Genomic DNA, 23876 nt, shown 5'->3' on the forward strand with positions numbered 1-23876 from the left:
TCCTATCTGTTTCCAATAATATGTTCAAATTTTCACCAAGATATAAAAAAGAAGACCTATTTCTCTGCAAATATGGGCTACCATAATAAACTTTCTCGCTCCGATTTCTTAAATGTTATGCTGTAGTTATGACAGACTTTTTTTTTTTTTTAATGACAATTGTACAAAACTATAGAATATATTTTCGGAGGACTTCGTGAGAAGAAAACTCATCGGGAAGATATGAACTATTCCGTATTCTGGGTTTAATAACGAAATCTTTCCCCCCAAAAGTATCTAAATCCAGAAAGCCATTTTTGAGAAAGTCGTCCAAATAAAACACCCACATCAGTAACCAAGTTTTTGAAATTCTGTGAGTTAAAATAAATTCTGCAGTATTTTAAGATCATTAATGAAATATTTATTTAATGGAACTGACTTAATAGTCCGAGCTATTTTCAAAAATTTCGCAGTTACTGATTTCAATTCTCAAGTAAACTACCCTTGTATTTAGTGTAAGAAGGAAAACTCGAAATAACTCGCATGAAGTTTTTTTTTTTTTTTTCAAATAATGTTTTGAAATTTGGTCTATATATAAATTTGGTCTGACTTCTAGGCATCCGTACATAGCAACGAACAAAAAGCGTCCGAAAGCTACTTAGACATGTACAAGTTATGAATCTTGCAAATCCGTTGAAGTTATATTTTTCAGGATCAACAAGACTTCACTATTATTGTCCCTCGAAAGTTAAAAACTCAGCTACCTGTAAATTACCCATTCTTGCATTCTCCAAAAATAACATTGTATATTGTAAGGTTATTTATTTATGGAACTTTTATTTATGAAATATGAACAAATTACCAGTCATTTGAGAAAATAGTCAGTAAAAAAAGTCACCCAAGGGTAAATTACCCCTTGTGGACTTTCAGAGAAATGACTTATTCCATATTAGCTGAATGCTCATTCTTTGCACGGGAGGATAAAGTTTATGCTAAATGTCTGCAAGTAAAGGAGTAAAATAAGTAAATAACTCCTTCGGTGTTCCTTCTGTCAATGACTGAAAAACACTTTCGGTGCTGCCCGTGTCAATATGAGTAAAATAAATAATGAAGAGCAATACTTTTATCCTTCATTTTTATCCTTTCATGTTAGATAACTCCGCATAACAATTGTGTATTGTTGGTTGCACACAATCAAGACATTCTTAGAAACAACCAGAAGTATTCATAAATTTGACTCCCCCGCTAATCCCATCCTCGAGCCTAAAATTAAAAAGAAGGCCCCTATGCTATTAAATAATGTAAAGTTTTAACTGTACACAAACTTTGGTGGCTCTGGGCGACCCCATTTTAATCAAAAGGCTGATGATACACACGCATATATTATTTTATTTATTATTCTAGATTAAAGGATTGTTAATGAAGTATTGATTTATGAAACACAATCGTTAAAGTGATTTAAGAGAAAATCATAATTCTTATTTTCATTTTTTCCGCCGATCAGCTATCCTTAGTTTGGAGTTATGAAGAAAATTCGACCCCTCCCTCGAGACTTCATGTTTAAAATGTGGTCCGGTTATGATGAACAGTATGGATTCTAGGCACGTGTACCTACATCTAGGAAAGAGAGAAAGAAAGAGAGAGAGGGACTAACTAACTCTATAGCCTATGCAACTCTGAGGTCTAAAACCGCGTTCACGAAAGCTTTCGATTGGCTTCTATGCTTAGTCACAACTGGATCCAGTTTCTACTTTGTATTCCTATTTCTGCGAGATCCAGCTTAATATTGTCCTCCCATCTGCGCCTACGTCTCTCTAATGCACGTTTTCTGATTGGACTTCCAGTTAAGACTGGGGCCGCGGTGGCTCAGTGGTAGAGCGTTCACCTCTGGTGCTTGGGGTCCCGGGTTCGATCCCAGCCCCCGCCAAGTGAACTTTATGGTGGACAAACACCGTGTGCGTGGGTATTCTCGGGGTTCTCCCGTTTCCTCCTACTTTCTTCATTCCACCATTTAATTCATCACTCATCACCGTCTCCTTTAGCCTAACCGGCATAACCGTGGGACGTAAAACTCAAAGATTTCATTTTTCCAGTTAAGACTTTGAAAGCGTTCCTACTTTCTTCCATTCTAGCTATATGACCTGCCCACCTGAACCTCTTAGATCTGATGACCCTAACAATGTTTGGTGAACAATATAAATTATATTAGTTCCTCGTTATGAAATTTCCGCCATTCCACATTTCCGTTCTCTTAGGTCCGAACATTCATATCAGACTTTATTCTCAAATACTTTGTCTTCATTCTTCCCACGAAGTAGGCAATCGTGTTTCGCAACCACATAGCACAACAGAAATGATTATTGTTTTATATATTTTAAGTTTCAAATTTCTCGATAGAATTCGCAACGATAAAAGATTTTGAACTGAATAATAACACGAATTCCTTGCGTTTAGTCGACATCTAATTCCTTCGTAAATATGGTTTTGGTATGTTAACATTGATCCTACATATTTAATATCCATTTTGTCAAAAGAGAGAGGGACAGACGTTAAAAAAAAATGCGAGTAAAGGTCATAAAGCGTATAAATCGGTTTAAATATAAAGTTAAAAATGCTTGTGAAAAGTGAAAGGGATAAACAAGAAAATTTTGGTTGGAAAAAGAGAAATAATTCCATAGAAGAATTTACTGGAACAGGAATGAAGAAGCTCAAGGTAATAAGTTTTAAACAATCGTATTTATCAAACAACTGGCAATAAGACGGTGACGAGTTCTTGTAATTGTTACAATACTAAATGTTGGTCATTCTAAAATCCAAGTGACAGCTATTCTAACTGATTATCCCATCAGTCACGCCTGTTAAATTTGTAGTATGTCATGAAGTAGGACTGAACAAAGTATAGAAAGAAAACTTATTTCCCTTCTTTCTTGTTCCATGTTATTATTTTTCTTCAAATAATAATAATGAAAAACATGGACTGCAATGTTTAGCCACAAGAGTGTGAAAATATGTATTAGCAGTACGATATGGTATATTTTATATTATATATATAAATCATGTCACAAATGAGACTATAAAGACACACTTTCGCATTATACATTACTCAAACAACAAGCTATTAAAAAAAAAAAAGTTACACTTATGCAGCTTGAGAAGTCAACAAATATACTTAAAATAATCTAAATTGTAATCCCATTTACTCGTAGGGTTCTGAATTTCTATCAAAAAGTATTTGATTTAGATTTTCGAGGTCACAATATAAGCAATAAACTAGACTTTTAGTCTTAGAAAATGAAGTACTACGACCATGTACACAACGAAGACAAACAAAACATATCACAACAAAACAGTAGAATTAAAAATAAAATAGATAATATTATCAAACGCACTGTGGAATTTTTCTACTATCTATTGGTAATGAATTTTGAGCAGAAATCTGTCCATGATGCTAGTTTTGAATACAATGTATTTTATGTATTTTTATGTCATTCATGATATTATACAAAGGAACTTTCATAGCAGTATTCATTGGAGTGTTAAACCATGTTTCATGTCACATGCAATCAATAGACGCGCAAGTCAATCAAGGAGCCAAGAAAACGAGAGGGAGAGGAGAGTTTCGTTATAGAACCTCACTATCAAGAGATCTCCATTTTCCTTCGTAAGAACTGACACGCAAACCATTTCCTAAGATGTTCCCCATGGAGCAATGAACGCATTCCCCGCTGCATAGATCTAACTGAAAAAAAAAAATAGCAGGAAAAACGAGAGAAGAAAGGAAGCAATTCGAAGCTGAAAATTGACAAAAGGTACTTTTCTTTAAACTCGCATCATTCGTTAGATAGGATTTTCCTTGATTACACACATTGAATAGGGAAGATCTTTCACCATTTTTTTTTTTTTTTAGAAAGGTAACGGCTAACTTCAAATTGAAAAGTTTTTTTTTTCTTTGTTGCAAAGATTAAAAGAAAGAAAAACTGAAAAGTTTTGTTTCACATTAAGGCATATTGATATGATTATTTTATCGCTGATTTTTCATTACAGATATTATATGATCATTTATGTTGTGTGTGTTATATTTATTATTTACTTATTTTCAAACTTTCTTTAAAATATGATCTGCCAACATTATATTACGAAAACAATAATTGAGGCGTTTCGAGTAGTAAGAGCAATCGCAACGTAAGTTAGTTTCCTGAAAATTCCTTTTATTAAAGTTCTCTAAATAATCAAAGTAATCGTAAAATTAATTATTTATTTTCATAAGGGGAAGTTAAACTACAATCCATATTTATAGGCACAACAACTGGCTATCTCAGATTAGTTAGATATTGCAACTCAGATTACACGTACTAGTATTCTTTCTTTCTTTCTTTTTCTTTCTTTAAGTTTATCCTTACTACTTGAATGCTTCAGTTCATCTGTCAGTACGAGATTTATCAGATTACATACTATATATATATATATATATATATATATATATATATATATATATGAGAGAGAGAGACCCACACACAGAGAGTGAGAGAGAGTGATAGAAAGAAACAGTATATTTAATGTTGTTGCTACACACGATAGTCATAATGGAAGATTAAAGATTTGATTTGTCTCTCCTGCTTAAAGTTCAACGTTCCGCTTCAGCATTAAGGTGATGAGAGGCATTAAAACTATATCTGCCTCATTGGGAATTGAACCTGGGCCACGCGAATACAAAGATGTACTAATCACCTGGTCACGGAGCAGTCCAAAAGATGCTTAAGTTTTGTCTAGTTTCAACCAACCGATTACTATATCGGCGACTTCTTGTTTGATAGAAAGGAGAGTGTGGAGAAACCAAACTTCGCATTTTGTAATTACAATTCACAAATTCATTACTTCATCAAGGTAACTAGATGCCTTGTTCAAACTGCTTCTGAAAATATTATACTTATTCTCTACATACATTCAATGAGAATTTTAAAATGTATTTGTTCAGAATACAGAGTGTAATTCTAGTGTAGAGAAGTAGAATCAGATCAGATTTTCTTCAATGATTAGAACTGCATATTCAACAAAGAAAACACACATATACTTTTATCATATTCTGCACTTGACGTTTTTCCTCCTCGGGAGAAGAAGCATTTTCAGTCTTTTTGTAAGTGACAAAGCCATTCAAATTAGATATACCTAATGAAACTGGAATTTGTACATTAAGATGTGTGTCTGCTCACTATTGTATTCGATTTTGATACACTTTAGACACTGGCAGACAGATTTGCTTCTATGAAAATCAGCGATTTTTTTTTTCCTATTTTCAACTCTCAACGTCTGGCTTATTGCATATGAATCCATATTACACCAACTCGTGTACTACACATTATCACCCAACACAAGATAGTCACAATGAACGAATGTTTAGTATTATTAACAAAAATTACATGTTGAAATATATGGGGCGATTTCATTATTTTGATAACCATCTGTGACAATCGCAATGAAAAATAATGAGTTCGGTTTTTAAAAAGTCGAAAGTAGATACTTTAGACTAATGACCAACTTAATTACTTTGAGAAACTTATCTGCATGACAACATATGCCGAACCCCCCTTCTTTATTCTTTAACCTAGCATTATAATAATAATAATAATAAATAATAATAATCAAATCATAATAATCATAATAATAATAAACTGTGCATATAGTGTTTGGTGCTGCACAACTTGTGACCTGAAATAACTCGCTCATTATCGTTCCTCTTAATACGCTAGCTCAAATTTGTCATTCAATACTTTATTAAGTGGCTCTTTTATATTAAGGTATTACATATACCTGACGTGACTGAGTCGGTCTCTCAAATGCTACAGATCCTGATATTAACATCTAAACCAATTTATTATAATGTACACCAAACGCATTTTATCATAGGTACCACATTTATTTGACATAATTAATAGTTGCAACTAATCGCAGCTTTAAATTTTATGCCATCAACAATCACGCTACGGTGTTGACGTAACCTAATGACCACTGGATGGTAATTAAAGTTCCTCCTGAAATATAAGGAAAACATTATGGGAGTTCATTAGTGTGTGGTCATGTATCCTCTCATTACAGCAACCAGCAACAGCCGAAACCTGTTTAGAGATTAACCAATTCTACCTCCAGCAATTGACTGTCGATATAACGAGAAAATATCGGCGGCTTGGAGAAGGGGAAGGGGAAGGGCTTGCATCTGTCACTGCTTACGTCATTCAATGATTCAGACCTTCGGAATGGGGTTGACGGGTTATCACTTACCCCGCAGCAAAGAACTCGGACGTCAACACTATTTGCCAAGTTCCCATATAGATAGAGGGGAGGAATAATGCAGCCTGTACTTAATGTTGCCATGGTTACCCTAAACTAGTCTCCAGGGCTATCAACCTCCGAGGAGATTCGTTTTGACCCCAAAAATAATCCTTGCTCTTACAAACGTGACAAGAGTGGGTTTGAATTCATTACCTATTGTATGATTGTTGTTGGAAGTTTTATCCGCTTTACGTGGTTGTCAGCGCCCAAAACAATAACAAAAATACACGATACTCGCTGTTATTTTGCCACCTCGTCCATGTTGATATTTCGAAAATCATTCAGGAGGCTGTAAATCAGTATTTCTCACGTTCAATCAGCTTATTTATATTTTCTGTGTAAAATTTTCTTCTTTTAATTAGATAGATATTCAATTACAATATCAGCACTAAAGTCGTTACGAAATGCTACCTAAGATTTTAATTGTCAATAGGTTACCTTGTTGATTAGCTCATATTCAATAATACATATTTCAGGCGAACACACTTGAAGCAGAAAGTAAGTTAAATTAAATCAATATTGTTTAAGTTTATACTACATTTTTCACAGCAGTGATCATGCGACTTGAGAAATAGTTATTTCATAGACTAGTGCATGAGTAGTAGTCAACAAACCATCAGGGTGTGGTCACTGAGTCAACTAATGTTGCTATTACTAATATATGGTATTTTGTATCTTGAGTATAGTGCTTCTAAACAATTCTGATACTTGCAAAAAATGTAATGGAAAAGCAAAGCACAATGGGCCTTATGCAGAGTCGTTTCAACGTATAATTAGCATCATACTAAAGGACTGAGTACTGCAGGAAACATATGTTAGTTGAACTCTTTAGCATGGCTCTAATCACACGTCAGAATGACACTGCATTTTTGATTTACAGTTCCCAATTTTATAATTTTGGAGAAATAATACAACATTCTAATTTCCACAAATGATCTTTAAATTACAATGAATAAAAGTTTTTTTTTTTTTCGGTTAAGCATGACAAATTACAACTTGTTCTGTTATCTCCTCGTTTCACCACAAATGTGTTTTGGAACAAAGATCTTACAGCTAGTCTGTTCGTGTTCTTGACACAATGAATAACTTCTGTTTGATCTCTTGGAAATGAATGTGCTTTGGTCAAGTTGGGTTTGTTTTCTCGAAGTAAGTTCAGTGTTGTTTCCATGCACTAAGACTACGGAAGGGAAAACAAGATCAATGGGTGGCGGTTGACCTGTCCACCTCACTAACCGCTACCATCTTAACCTACGTTTCAACTTCATACAATCCCAAACACACTTTGAGAGTTTCTAACCACACTCGTATTCGAGCTTAGTAACTTCGGCATGTCAAATACGAACTTTTCCGGTCGTCCACACTAGCACTAACATAAAAAGGTGGAATTATCTGCTTTGGGTACTTCAAAATATTCTATATCAGCCATCAACAAACTGAAAATAAAAGCTATATTAAAACAAAAGCCTACTGGTCAGGTGGTGCTCCTACGAACTACTATGAGCTGAGTATGTTCAGAGGCTACGAGCTGGACATAGTTCCATCTTTATATTTACTTTATACAAGAACTAGTAAACGTTGCTAAAATAGAAGTCTCAAGAATAGTTGTTTGTAGTGTAGGACTGTTAAAGAATAACATACTAACACGGTAAATAAAATCAACAATTGTATCTTTTTTTTCGGACGACAAATAGAAGAAAGTATGATGATCCTGAAGAAAATTATTTCGAGATGTCAACAGGTTTACACGTTTCATGGTCCTTGGATACTGAAAAATTTATTTTTCGACATATGTCTATCTGTCTGACCGTTCGTCCTTATGATCCTAGAGATCATACTGTTCAACGTATCGGGATCAAAATTTGAACTTAAAATTTTTATGTGATCTTCCAGGGAAGCTCTTCGAATTTTCTTCCTACCCCTGAAAATAAGGGTAGTTTACTTAAGGGTAAAAATAAAAATAACGATTTTCTCGAAATCGGCTCTAACGATTTTGTTTATATTTTATAAATAAATTTTCCAGAAGCAACCCCATCATTTGTGTGTCATTTCTCTGGGAAAATCGAAAAAGGGCAGTTTATTCCTGGGTGAGTTTTCTTTCAGATTTTCTCAAAAATGACTTTCGCAATTTTGTTAGTATTTCATAAATAAATATTTCTTTAATAGCCTGACAATATGGCATAACTCATTTGTGCTGAAAAATCTATGACGGGGTAATTTACCCTTGGAAGTGCTATATTTTTCAGACTATTTTCTCAAAAGCGACGACTCATGACATTTTGTTCATTTCTTCTTGTTTTTTTTTTCTTTCTTTTTTTTTCTTTTTTTTTTTTTTTTTACTGGGGTCGGTTTTTCGGATGGCTGTCCTCTACCTGTTTCTATCTTGTGTTATATCCACTGTGACACTACACTGTGCCATATCGTTCTTAACATACCATTCCCACTTCTTTGGCCGACCTCGGGCTCGTTTCCCCACTTACTTCTGTAGCATCAACTCTGTGCGCTCCGTGTTCAAAACGTCTTCTTACGTGCCCAAAATATTTCAGTCTACTTTCTAGCAGTTTTTCTACTACTGGTTTCCCCTTTACTGTCACACGGATCACTTTATTCTTAATTCTGTCCTTCCGTGTCACTCTACACATCCATTGCAGCATTTTCATCTCCGCAACATAAACTTATTTTCCTCTCCGTCTTCTTCGTCGTCCAACATTCTGATTTGTGTAATATGGCAGGTCTCACTACTGTGTTGTATTTTTCCTCTAAGGCGTATTGGAAAGGGAGATATCTATCTTTATGAGTATATGATGGAATATGGGTTAATTTTAAGTTAGTTTTATGTTCTATGCTGTATGGATTAATTGAAATTAAACCTCATAGGGATCAGACACACAGGACTATGTGAATAAAAAGTGAATCTTCTAACCACTCATTTACTTGAAAGCTCAAATATAATCCAAGTGATGAAGGACGGTGAATGCTTATGTAAAAGGACAAACGATGAATTTTCAAATTACTATAATTGCTACTTTAACTTGAACTTATCCTGTTTATGCGAATAATTTGCCATTGATTTCTGACAACAAGAAAAATGTGCCTTTCAGGATAAACGCAAATTATTGTTGAAATCGTGTGGTAACTTCAAACTTACGGAGATGAATATAATTAACTGTGCGGCCACGTGGTTATGCTGTCAAAGGCTAATTTCAACAGAAATCACAGAAGTGTTTTTTGCTAAAGGTTTTTCTATTCAAAGGGAAAACATTCAGCTTTGAGAATGTGATGTTTAGAGTGAAAGAACAACCTTTTCTCGTAGTGATGCAGATGCCGTTGCTCAGAAAATACACCGGCAAATGTATAACAACTCATGGTTTGGAGACAAGTTTAAGAGAAGGTCAGACGAGAAGAGTTGAATGGGTTGCAACCGAAAGTTTTGTGAGGCTTTTTTTTAAAAATGAAAACGCTGGCTGAGAAATTATAAATTAACTAAACAAAATAGAACACAATTCTGACTTTTATGTCTGATTCACCTTGGATGTTGGCAACCTAGCAACGTGACCACTCAGATTTTATCAATCTCCATAAAATTAACAACGTGAACAGAAAAGGGGACTTTTATGTTAGAGACATGCTGATTAGTACACTCAAAAAGTGATATGCACCTATTCCTCCCCCTTATTTATTTATTTATTTTTACAAAATTTCAGAGCATTACTCAAGTTGAATAATAATAGAGCAGTTTTCGGTACATTCTAGTATTGATTACTAGGACATTCTCTTAAATAAGCTACAAATCCTTAGTTAGCAATTCTGCATAAGCTTGAATTTAATTTTTAGTTGCTTGGAGTTTAGCATCCCCTTTTCAGCGCAGAGGATAAAAGAGACGTGGACGTGGAATCTGAACCACCGTAAAGCGTTCGCATTTCGAAGCTCTCGCACTGGGAATCAAACCCGAAACCCGGTGCACCAAACACGAGTGCGCGCGCTAAACCACTAGAGCAGCAGGCAGGACCAGGTACAAATTGAATTTTAGGTTTCATGAGAGGTTAAGAGTATAAGGTATAAGTTGTCTTGTAAAAATGATATATCAAAATACAAGAATTTGGTCAATGGTAAATTTTATTTTGAATCACGTATTGTCGTAAGGGATCCAAGACGGAAAATTTCTATTATAAATTTTTCGTCACTTCCATTTTCACAATTTAGTAATGAAATAGTTTCTTTCTTAAAAAAGAAAAGGAAACGCAAAAACTTAAGAACTGTCTAAGTGCACGTTTCTAAAGCTTGCTTCTTTTTCTCCTTTTACTAAAAAAAAAAGAGGAAACAGAAAAATAAATAAAAAAGGTTACGCTGGGTAGTTCTTGTTTCAAGACAGGAGGCAACTGAAAAGTTGTTTCTATCATTTTTTTCCTTTTATTTTGCTTCTTTTAATAATTCTTAAGCCAACTCTGCTGCAAAGGAACTGAGTACTACACGTAGATGTCTAATCTTCCCATCCTCTGAATCAAAAGGATACGGGAAAGAGAAAAGGCGACTGAATGTGTCTTCCGCGGGAGGGAAGAAAAACCTTCAGGGAGAATTGGAAGACGAGAGAGGGGAAGCTGAACTTCGACGGAATAATTCACTACCGCTTCTTTGTTTTCTTCATGCGTAGCCGTAATTTTAAGTCTTTCTCTCAAAATCTGGAATTAGATAAGCGTACACCGTTCATAACAAGTAAAACTTTCTTTTAAAGTAGAACCATTCACAGAAAAAGGGAAACGAAATAAGAAAGAAATAGTTTAACGAGCTCTACTGGTCAACAACTTTGCTGCTACGTAGAACTTATGACACAAATCGATAATAGAAAAAAAAAAGAGTCCCTACCCACATCAGGCTGATTTTTAAATTGACAGTTTTTCAAGACTACATTGTTAAAATCCTATCAAAATAAATAATGGAATATTTTATTAAATTCAGGAAGAAATTTCAAAATAAAAGCACATATGGAAGAAAGTTTCAGCTTAATCAACGAAATGGGGGCAAAATGGCTTAGTGCTAGAGCGCTCATCTGTGGTGCAGGTGGTTCCTCGTTTGATCCCAGGCTATGCGCGTTGGTGGTGTACAATCAGCAACAAAAGTAATTTCAGTTTCGTGAAAATAGCTTCGTAAATAACTTCAGAATGGAAGGACATTTTGAGTACAGTTTTTAGTAAATTAAAAAGAATGGTAATTTTCTGAACGTTTCAGTCATACCGCCGTTATTCCGCAAATAAACAAACGGAAAGAACTTTTGTCTCTGACTATACAACAGTGTCCATAAGCTTCCTCGAGGTTCTCACGTTTGTTACATTCTCATTCCACCAATTCTTTCATAATTTATTTTCGTTAGTTATCTGTCTCCTTTAGCCTAAAGGGCATAAACATGAGACATAAAACTAGAAATTTCATTTCATTTGAATATTTTTAATAAAGGAAGAAAAAGAAATATATCTTTAAAACACTGCGTAATATTGAATAACATAATTTATTTTTTAACATTAATTTTAAGACCTGCTCTCTCTGTGTGTGAAGTAATAATTCAGGTTAATTTATTTTTATTTTAAATTAGCTAAAATACCCGTTCTTCGTACGGGGAGAATAGGTTTGTGGAAAATATTTGAGCCTTCTCCCCTCCCCTTTTAGGACACTCATATCAATGAAAGTGTAACAATAAGAACCCCACAAGTTATTCTGTTTTTGACATAAATTTAGAATCTCCTACCCTTTTTGGGAAAGTCCCTTTAATCAAAGGTACATGATAAACTCCCAGCTTTTGGTAGGTATTAAGTAGGTATAGGTTGCCACACATACAGCCCTTCAATGCATGACATATTTAAAAAGATACACTAAAAATTTTGATTAATTGATTGAATGTTCCTTTCCAGCACCAAGATTATGTGGGAGGGGGATATATTAGTTACAGTGAGATCCCAGTCGCTACTCGGCATTTTATCCGAAGCAAGTACCCGCACTGGGTATAGAGTCCGAAACAACATGCAAATTAGCCATTTACCCATAAAGGAAGGCATCAACAACTTTGAAACTTTAAATTTCTACTAAATCTAAGAAATAACTTAACAAAAACAGCAACAATTGAATGAAATTTTAAAATGTGTACTTACGTTGACCTGCTGGAATAGGGGGAAGTAAATCCGTTCGTGGCGTTGTGCAGTTGACACCGAAAGATTTTCTTGTGGCGTTCGTTACAAGAGTCTTTCCAAGGGCTGTGAATGCGCATATGAACTGGCCTGACAACGTTGGTAAGTTTTCAATCACTAATTCCAACTGAAAGAGAGAAACAAATATATTGTATTTATATTATCAAAGAATTACATATTAAATATTTAGAATTATTACAAGATCTTAGCAATAAACTTAAATTATCTTACTTTCAGACTTCTAGCAGAATGGTCATGTGTTATATGTATGAATAAACGAGATTCAATATAAATATAACATTTTAATTTTATATCTATGTCGGTAGGACTTAAAGCTTTTTTCTGTACTTCTTTAGTACTAAGTTCTTCGTCAGTATTTTATTGTCCTTTCTCAGTAAGTTTTGATAGACCTATAATAAATGTATACATATTATAATACTTATTATATTATATACAATACCAACGGGGAAGAGTAACTGAAATGGATGTACTACAGAGTTATAGTCATTTACCAATCTAATTCAACATCTAATTTATTTAGAATTTAATGAAGGATCAAGAATATAGAGCTGTGTATCGGTAGTAGGTAGTTAGTACAAGAACTACCTCTGCAATTACTGTAAGTAGTGAAATCTGAAACTAAGATTAACAGGAGCTAGAAAATTTCAGAAGAACTTGAATAAGAATTTGGGGTGAAAATGTGAAAAAAAAAATCGCCGGCGATTAGAGCGAAGAAAAACGTATTAACTATAGATTTTTGGGGGAGAAAGTAGAACAGATTACTAGTACTTGCTACCTGAATTTTATTGGTAGTAAAGATCTGAAATATGAAAGGAAAATAAAAAGCAAGGATAGAAATGAGAAAAGCAGGCTTAGGAAGAGAAGAGTATTCCGCGGATCATGATGAAAACGACTTACGGGAAAAAAATAACAAATGTTTTGTATGTAGTATTGTACTACTGAATCAGAACCTTGGATAATAGGAGACAATTCTTTAGAACAAAAAAGCAGTGACAAAATGTTAATAAGACTTGAGAGAAGAACAATAATATTGGACAGTTAAAGCAAGCAAGCAAGCAAGCAAGAAAGAAAGAAAGAAAGAAAGAAAAAATAAAGAAAAAGAAAGAAAAATAAACTCATTAGGTCATTACTGCATTGCTCTGCGATGTTCCAGATACAGTCGCAAGATCATTCTACACTGGAAACATTAACAACGAAGGAAGGGAAGAATATTTGAAAGGTAGTCGGCAAGATTCTTTATAATAAAAAGGTACTATCTTCACATTTGCCTGTTGAGAATTAGGAAGAGCTCGAAAACCTCAGTAAGAATGACTATCCGCAAGATTCAAATCTGAAACAAACTAATAATTAGCCAAAACTATTAACCATTTACCTATATCCATTCAATTAATAAATGGTCTTATTAGATTGTGATACAAGGTATAAACTAGACAGAAGATATTAGGTGGCTAATCATCTGTGGGATTGGGGCGAAATATGTTAGGAAAGGAAGTAACGCATGGAAACTGTTTAATCTGCCACAAGCGATTTAACAGTAACATCAGAATACTTATATAATAAGATTAAGAATAATAAACTCATTACGTCTCAATTCATGCAAGAATTACAGTATGACATTTTGGCAACATTTTTCTGATTTTTTTTTTTTTTAACGTTTATCGTTTCACCTTTGTGATCGACGATTTTCAGGAAAAGCGGTTAAAGGACCCTAAGTGTCACTTTTGCTAATGCTCCCAGTTAAATACAGATATGTTCAAATACAAGCCTTCCATTTCCTTTGACTAAGATATTTCGAGTGCATCAAGAAATCTACACATTCAACGTACTCAGAAACTCACTTCATCTAGAAGTAATTCAAAAATTCACAATGTTATATTAAATAATATAGAATACACAATTAGATAAATACCCTGAATACAATAACAAAAAAGATATTTTGGAAAGTTTATTTACACGCAGCCGGATACAAGGTTGTGAGTTTATTTCCATGTCTCGTACAAATATTCATCTCCTATCTACATACCATTCTATGGTAACGGTTAAGTGAAAAAACTTTACGTTCACGCAAACAAAACAAACGATGATATTAAATAATTTCTTAAGGCATTTACAAAAAATATCTACCTCTAGACTCAATCTTGACTGACAGCATCCTTGACCCGTTTATAATTCCATTAGCGCTAATACAGCTACATGCAACTAATTTAACCACTGCTACTATTGTGGACTGCTCCAAACTTAAAAATACAATCAATTCTCCCAAGACATGCAACCTACTCTGTTCCCACACGCTTCTATTTCCTGATAGGGTAATTAATTTTTAATATTTCAAATTGTTGAAACTTTATTTCAGTGATGGTATATATTTTAACCAATTATGTTACTTTCAATTACCACACCGATTATTTTTTTTTAAATATATTGCTGGTATTAAAAAAAAAAAAAACTATGGCCCTGAACTTTCACCTTGTTAACTAAAATAGAAAATTGTATCTAATAGTACTTATGTTGTTATGCTATTGTTTTCTTATGCCACGTCTCTCATGAACTTCTACATCAAAATAAACTCACTGATGTAAGAATATTATATATGCACACAAAGTATACACCACGGGTATAAGGGTACCTTGAAATGCTCTTATAAAACTTCTGAATAGATAAAATCCGCTGCAATTTTGAACGGTGCAGAAAAATATCAACAAAGGGACATTGATAACGTACTCCGCCATACCACCAGATTAGCAGTATTGCCAACACAACATAACGTTACATTTTTCAAATCATACAGTCAGCGACAAAAGTTCTTTCTGTTGGGTAAAATTTATTTGGGGAATAACGGTGATATGACTGGAATGTACAACGACGGTATTAATGAAACGTACAGGAAATTACATTCTTTTTAATTTACTGAAAACTGAATTCAAATTTTCCTTCCATTCTGAAGTTATTTACAAAACTAATTTCATCAAACGGAATTAAGTTTTGTTGCTGATTGTACTACGTCAAATTATTACGTTTCAACTTTACATGCCAAACGAAAACTTACAATACCAAAATTTATTATTCTGTATTACTTTTTAATCTATTAGTTTAAAAGTTGCAACGGTGTTTGAAGATAAACAGCCCGTCCTGTATATACATTGTAAATGTTATGTATATACATATATATTGAATGGAGAAAGAGGTTGTCACAATTAAAAATACAAGACTGGAAGGTTAATTAATGTTTCTTCAGATTTAAATTTACTTCATAGTTTCCACATTACAAAGTATTCTGAATCTAATGGCTCAACTAGCTAAGTTTTTTCTCTCTCTCAGCGTGTGCATCGAGGGATCAAAGAGAAGAAGGGGGGTTGTCTCGAAAAAGATTAAAGAAAACCAATTATGTTAGAATAACGATCTTACGCAGGTTTAATAACCATTTGTTTTCCTCTGTCATGCTTACAGGAATTGATTAATATGTCATGTTGGTATCAGAAATTTTTCCGTAACTTCCAAACGTTACACCCGTGTAAAAATTGAACGTAAAATCGCAAGGTCATAACAGAGAGCACTAACAATTTGGTCACTGTGGTGTCACTTTTAACTGAAGTCAAACTACATTGTAACTCTAATCCTAAATTTAAAAAATAAAATGCTTATTCAGGTGTATTTAAACATTACATGTTAAAACTAGGCCACGTTCTTCTTGACAATCGTTAAACGCATTAACTGCTGTGTGATCAACCATTTATAAGGCGTTGTTTACCTTGAGTTCCTGTTGTTAAAAGAAACATCGGCTATGGACTTTACAAATTGCTTGTGGAAATATTCATGGTAGGAGGGCTGTTGGTTTTTCTATCACCAAGAGACAGTAATTGCGTGGATAAGCACTGATTTTACGCTTTCATTTCTTTATTAAGAAGTAAAAATCACCTATACAAACAGAAACTAGGTTGTTTTACTGCAGGCAGAAATATATGAACACATACACTTCTGTGTCTAGCATAAGAAAAGGAGGTCGGATATGACGCACTTTGTCTTATGCCTTGATAACTGAAATATAATACAAAATCGCATCCGGCATCGAAGGATTATGACCAATACCACGTTGAAAGATAATATCTTTGAATCTCAATAATTTAATGACGAATTTATCTTCAAGGAGTTATACATATAGGATGAGGTCGGTTTGCACATAAAAGTCTTGAAACAAAAGCATGAAATCGTATCGCATGTGCCAAATTTAACGGTAATATTTTGCGCTTCCAAATTCTACCGATGGTGGTCTGTCTTGACCAGAAGTGACTTCGTTTTTAAATGGAAAATGGTACAGGTAATTTTTCGCAAGACTATAAGGGATCTTTAGTTTTAAACATTCTTTTCTAAAATTCTTTTTGTGCCCTCAAAATACCATCATAAACGTACTGAGAAAATTTGCTTAATACACAGGACAATTCATCCACCACATTTTAAAATTGAGGAACGTACTTTTCATCAATATAATAAATATTATGTTAGCTAAATCTGTAATGTTCTACTAATTTGTGGAAAACACACCGGCGATGTTCTACTCAGACTAGACGTGGAATTTTTTAAAGGAAATTGTATTGGTTTTCCCTTCAGATATGAAACTTAAGCGAGAAAATACACTTTTGTTTTAAACATTTCCCTGCAGGTGCTCTCTTTGCTCTTGAAATGACTTTGAAAATGTAATAAGGACAGATTTACATAAATTAATAGTTTGTCAATGTAATTCAAAGAGAAAAGGGAATCACGTTTTAAATCAAAGATTATTTTCTCACGTATCTTCCAAATATGAAGCAAATACTTGCTTTTTAAGAAATCGATTTACAGTCTGTTGCAAAAGTTTAAAATTTGACACTTCAGATGAAGCATTCAGAATTTCTCACAGTATCTATCTGTTTTTTGTTTTTTAAGATAACATTCTTTAATTTTGGACGTAAAAAACTGTTATTCTATGTATTCTTTTTTTTCGTTATTTTTAAATACAATTTTGAAGGCAAAGAAATACTTTTTAGAGAAAAAATTCTAAAATACGAAGTTCATTTTCTTCAGCACATTTCGAGTCTGGGTTGAAAAGTTCCATTTCTCATTCAAAAGAAAGTTCTAGTCGTATTTGGAAGTTCAAACTGTTACCATTAGATCTGACATTTATCATATTACCATTAGTTATGTTTTTCTGTCAAAACTTAGTAGGTAGTTATGGTTACAATGTAAGAAATTGGATAGATTTAAATCCAGATCAGATACATTCGTAGAGTTGGAGTTCGGCATCCGAGGCTATATGGACCAACAATTTAACGTGGGATCTGAATGGCATAAGCTTCCATCGGAAATCGAACCCAGATCTCTTGCGGATCTACGCTAACCATAGAGCCATGAGAGAGTTCGTCGCATAGACTCGAATTATCCTGACTTAAGGCATTAACAGGTGTTTCAGTAAAACTGGGTGAACGCATAGATATAATTTTCACTTATATATAGATGGTAGTTAAATCAATAAGAAAAACATGTTCAGAAAAATAACTTTAAAACCACGTTTTTCAGTTATTAATTTGAATTTAATGTCAATAAGTTAACATGGAAACTGAAACTCGTGCTTCTTCATTAGGGATCATGCACATATATATTTTTAAAACATCAAAAGGGTGGAAGACCACGTCAAAAAAGCAAACTTTTCCATATTTACTAACCCATATTGACAATTAACATCAAATATATATCTGATTGTTTGGTTTACCAATATGCCAGTCCGAATAAAAAGAAGATAAAACTAAACTTAAAGAAAGACGTATCAAAGACTTTGGCACATCTATTCATATTTCCTTGAAAAATATATGTACGGGCAACAGTACAATCTGGAGAGTAGTTCATAATTACTTTGATTTATATGTTTAAAGTTACTTCTAAATTTAGGAACTATTGATGGCTTTTAAATGAACTTTACATTAAGCTCTTGGACCTAATTTCTTCAAGGAAATTGAAGTATGCTTCATTAATTGTATTTTTTTTTAACCTACAGGTTTCTGTTCTCATTTTCCTCTTTACATTTCTCATTCGTTCCTTCTTCCTCTTCATTTACTTACATTTACTTCTTTCGTAAAACTTAACGATCGCTAATTCATTGCATAGGGGAGAGAAGGGAGTTGAACCTTTGTGAGGCAGTGTACTTTGAGTGTTGTTTATCGTTATTTATACAAAATCACATTTTTGGAAGGTTCCATCACTGTTAAGCTCCAATAACTGTGGTATTACTAGTTAATTTAACGAAGTATTTTCGAAGAATTTACATTGCAGGGGCAAAAATGAAGAGAGTGAAAGATATTTAATTATACTCTTAACATTGCATTTCCTTGCATAGCGTCTATTTATATGAGCAAGTGATGCATTATGAAAATAAACTACGGCTGTAGAAAACCCGGGAGGAAGTAGCTTTACCCAACAGAATAATGATTGTGAAGAGGCTGGAGATAGCGTGGATTAAAAAGCAGCAAGCAAGTTTTGCTTGTCGCAGACAAAGTGAAGGTTTTATCTGCGTGCTATGGAACAGTGCAGTAATTGGCCCCCGATCTTGTACTTCAGGGCAAGTAAGAGCAAAAGTTACTCTTTGCTTATGACATACGAACAGAGACTAGCTCTCTGGCTCTGCGGAGAACGGAAAACCTCTCAGGCATATTTTAATTAATCATATCGCACGGCTGCACTCAGCTCTTTTAGCAAATCCTGTCCAGAAGCAAACTCGGTTATTCAAACATGCTATGAAAAGAAGTGGTCGCAGAAGTACGTGCGTCTTCAGCATAGCTTACAGAAGAAAACAGTACGTAAAAAAGTTTTTTTTTTTTATGTACAAGCTATACAAAACAAAATAACGAAATCGGGGTTGCTTTTTAATGTAACGTAAGCATATATTTCAAATACTGATGAATGAACTGAATGATACAAACTTTTAGATTAATAACGTTGGCATGGTAAAAGCATAGATAATTTTTAATATACTTAAATCTAATTAAGACATTCAATGGAAAGATAGGCACAAATAAGTTTGTGTTTCTCGATATTCGTTAGATTGTGGAATATTAAGTAATTTTATATGAACGTTTTAATTAGTAAACCTTTTGTCCTCTTACGGTTATAGCTCTTTATTGGTTACGACAAACCACACATATTTCAGTACGGTGATGTGTGGTTAGCATATCGACTTTCGTCGCTTATTTCTACTTACTAACTCAATATCTTTTCCAAACAGCTTACAATGTTGAGTCAAACTGACAATGTTGAGTCTATCGTACCATCATGAAACGAATCTATGAACTTGCGAAACAAACAAAAGCAATAACAACTTAAGACACATAGAAGCACTATAAACCTGGCTGTCCACTACATGAAATTAGCAAACATTGCACAATGTTTAATAATAATAATAATAATAATAATAATAATAATAATAATAATAATAATAATCCATGTTTTTAAAGTAGTTTTACAGGCAATAAACCATAACGCTGTGATCCATATTGCTTGGTACGATCGTTGTGATCGAACAAACAATTACAAACGCCTCTGTAGTATGGATTGCGAAAATTTTCATTTGAAATTATTCTGTCAGACAGCAATGGCAATCACGGAGATACTATAACTGCAGTAACGTTGGGTAGGAACCAGTATATACCTACGCTTATCTCCAATTTCATCACTTTTAGTTCCCGGCGTAAGCAAAATACGGGAGCCTTTATACTTGGCGTCCGAGCTCGGCTTGGCTCGCTTTGTATGTGATACTTTATTTCTCAGTAACTACTGGTCAGATCTGAGCGACATTTGATGGACAAATAGCCCAAAGCCAAGGAATAAAAAGTGCTATATTTGGTGACCGAGCTCAGCCAGGAAGAGGCTCGGCTGGACTTTCCTTGCATGTGGCACTTTATTTCTCAGTAACTACTGCCCGTATTTGAACGCAGTTCGGTGGGCAAGTAACCCACTGCAAAACAAATAAAAAATGCTGTATTAGGTGAACTGGTTCGACCAGAGACAGGCTCGACTTGCCTTACATGTGGTACTTTATTTCTCGGTAACTGCTGGCCAGATCTGAATGAAATTTCGTGCGCAAGTAGTTCATTGTCTAGGAAATAAAGATCACTTTATTTCATGGTCTTCCTCAGCCAGAGACAGGTTCAGCTCAGCTAATATACACAACTGCACAAATCGCAGCTACTACAGTTATTATTATTATTATATTAAAGAGAATTGATCAAACAACTTGAGTGAAAAAGTGAATTAATAAACACATCTCTTGAAATATAGTAACTACTTTTAATGTGTTGCATAGCAGATAACCCATTTTTCTTTCGAGTGCAGGCGGTTTGTGTACAATTTTCTTTTTGTCTTCTTTATTCTATTCCTCCATACAGAAGAAATCACAAAATTGCAGACTATTTTATAGCATACTGTAGATCAGTACCAGTCAATTATAGCTATCATTTGCACTTATAAAGATGAACTCTGAAATCTCTCTTTAAAAATATATTTTCTCTCTCTCTCTCTCTCTCTCTATTATATATATATATATATATATATATATATATATATATAATGTCTTATTTCACAAATCGCAGCTACTACTATATCTAAATAGACTTGCATCGAAGTGTGTATATGCACGATACAACAAATACCAAGGAACAGCTAATAAAAGAAATCAAATCTTATTTTGAATTTCACGAGAAGGGAGGTTTCCATGAATTCTCTGCAGTCACCTATAAAAGTGTCACATTTTGCAACCGGAGTATTGCTTACTCTTCTTCAAAATTGTAGATCAGATGGCTAGTATTCGATTTCCTCCCCTTCGTCATTTTGCATTTGAAACATCGACTCTGTTGTTCACTTAAATGGTTGGGGAAATAGCTTGCTTTACAGCTCTACGCGTGGCAGGATGAAAGGGAAATGAAAAAAAAAAAAAAAATCATCCAATCGTTGATATTCCCATAGCCCATAAAGCTCTCTCTCCACCAACAAATATTTTTCTCAATTTTGCAGCAGTCAAATGCACGCTTTATAGGAGTACAGTCATCGACTACGACAGGATAAAACAAGGGAAGCTGGTCACTAATAGTATTCCCTTGGCCTCGCAGCATCCCTGCCATGAGCTAAACCACTCTACTGATTAGTTCATCCACTTCTCAAATGAACTCCAATTGAGAAAAGCAACCTTCGTGACGTGGCAATGGATGCGTCATCACTTCTCAAACTTACTCTTGAAGTACAGCACATTGGGGAATTATAGCACCCTTGAAATATTTCATATACTTGATATTCCTGCGGGTGTCAACACTTCTATCACATCATCCGATGTCCCACCTTTCATGATTCTTCCCCTTTTACAATGACAGAAATAACATATATATACACATGGATTTAACGTTTTTAATTGAACTACCACATTATTTATGATTAGTTGTAATGTCACCGATTGAACAACCATATCACCTTGGTAATTCTATTTTTTTACTTTCGGATGATGATAGGAGTCTTGCAATTCCGGAGAAATTAAGTGAAAATTTTAAATTGATTTTTGTTACACTAGTCATACATGTCTATCAATTATTTTGTATGTTCACCCGTTCTGTCTGTTGATTTTACATTTTCTCCTTACATTCACAAAGGGTAAAAATTGATATTTTCATGAACTATTGTCGGTCATTTTGGATATTTTATTTTTCACCATTTTTCACCTACGTGGATTAGAGGATGAACGTGGATTTAAAACGGCATCTGAAGTGCCAGTATTCATCACAGCGATTCCGAAAACTGGATTCAACACTTCGTTTTAGATTATTTTAATGTGTAACTCCCTTCACATCCCCGTCGAAAGGATACTAGGGATGTCTCACCCCACTTGGGTCTGAACCTGGACTTAACATCGAGCGTGTCAGTATTTACATCAGTGACTCCAAAAAGTATGAACTCAACATTAATATTTGTCTTTTCGATTATTGTTACATGTCACCCTTTTCTACTCCCATCCCAAGTAAAGCTAAGGGGCTTATTCCACAACATTTTCCCCCCAAATTTTAAATCATACGTGTACCAAGTTTGGTTGAACTTGCTCCAGGCATTCCAGAGTTATGCTGGAACATACACACATTTTTATATATGCTAGCTGAAATGCCCGTTCTTCTCACGGGAAAATATATTTATGGAAAATACTTGAATCCCCATCTACCTTACGATATGTATTTCAACGAAAGCGTAATGATAAAATACAGAAGATACTCTACTTTTTGCATAAAATTTGAAACCTTCTACCTCCACAAAATACGCTGTGTAATCAAATTGATATGATAAACACAGCTCGAGGTGGGCTTAACTATGTTCCAAAAGTCATCTCAAATAGGTCAGCCGATCTCGAAAACTACGAATTCCACACTAATTTAAGTTATTTTGACTTTATATTTTTTCATTCCTCCTCCTCTTCTGAAAATGGAGGAGGGTCACTTAGTCTTAAACGGCATTGGGAGAGTCACACTAGTTATTTCAGTGACCCCGAAAACGATGGATTGCACACTAATTGCTAATATTGGTCGTTCTGGATTATTTTTACATGTCACCCTTGCCAACTTCCACTCCTTCGGGTTTTTTACTCGTACTGTATTTTTTCCAGATTGTAAGTCATGTCAGCTGGATTGAAAATTGACAGGGCAACGCAGAAGGCGTTTCTCGTACATCTATCATATCATATTAAACACATTTGCTGTAAATTTCGAATCAATCTGACATATCAGTTCTTGCTTAAACTTGGGGTTAAATGTCATAGATTTTCACTTTACCGACCCCGAAAAAATCATGAATTCGACACTAATATGTGTCATTTGAGACATTTTGTTTTTATACCACCTCAATTCTCTCGTCGATGGAGGCTGAACTTGGACTTTACCGCTATCGGGTAGTGACTATTCATACCAGCGACACCGAAAACTATGGGTTCGACACAGGGCCGGCGCGAGGGGGGGTCGAGCCGTGCCACCGCACAGGGCGGCAAGTCTAATGGGCGGCAAAATTTGAAAAAGAAGAGAAAATAATACTATCAAAATATAGTGCTTCGTAATAGGCCCACATGGAAAAATAAAATTTATTTACCTGAGAATATAATTGAACTTTACTCACATTCAGGAAAATAGAAAATTCACAGCATTCCCACTCAGTTTCAATTATCAAACTACTAGCCACAGGTATCTTGTTCAATATTTCCCTTGCAGCGGCGTAGATAAGATTTTCAGCTAGGATGGATAAGATTATCAAGGTATCTTTTATATTTCTTTCCTATTTAGCAATGTTCTAACGCTCCCCTCCAAGTATGCAAAAGGTACACTCCCACTTGAG

At 34.3% G+C, this 23876-nt stretch overlaps 1 protein-coding gene across 1 annotated transcript in view; it reads right to left on the bottom strand.

Annotated features, from left to right (window-relative positions):
• The window catches only part of PlexA (plexin A), a 286902-nt gene that overhangs the window by 38189 nt on the left and 224837 nt on the right, over window positions 1-23876 (bottom strand). The window contains exon 6 of the mRNA XM_081761928.1: window positions 12444-12606. Coding sequence (XP_081618054.1) covers window positions 12444-12606 — 163 coding nt within the window. The remainder of the gene's footprint in view (window positions 1-12443; window positions 12607-23876) is intronic.

The sequence above is a fragment of the Thermobia domestica genome, chromosome 6, assembly GCF_964235325.1.
Source record: "Thermobia domestica chromosome 6, izTheDome1.hap1.1, whole genome shotgun sequence".
NCBI lineage: Eukaryota > Metazoa > Arthropoda > Insecta > Zygentoma > Lepismatidae > Thermobia > Thermobia domestica.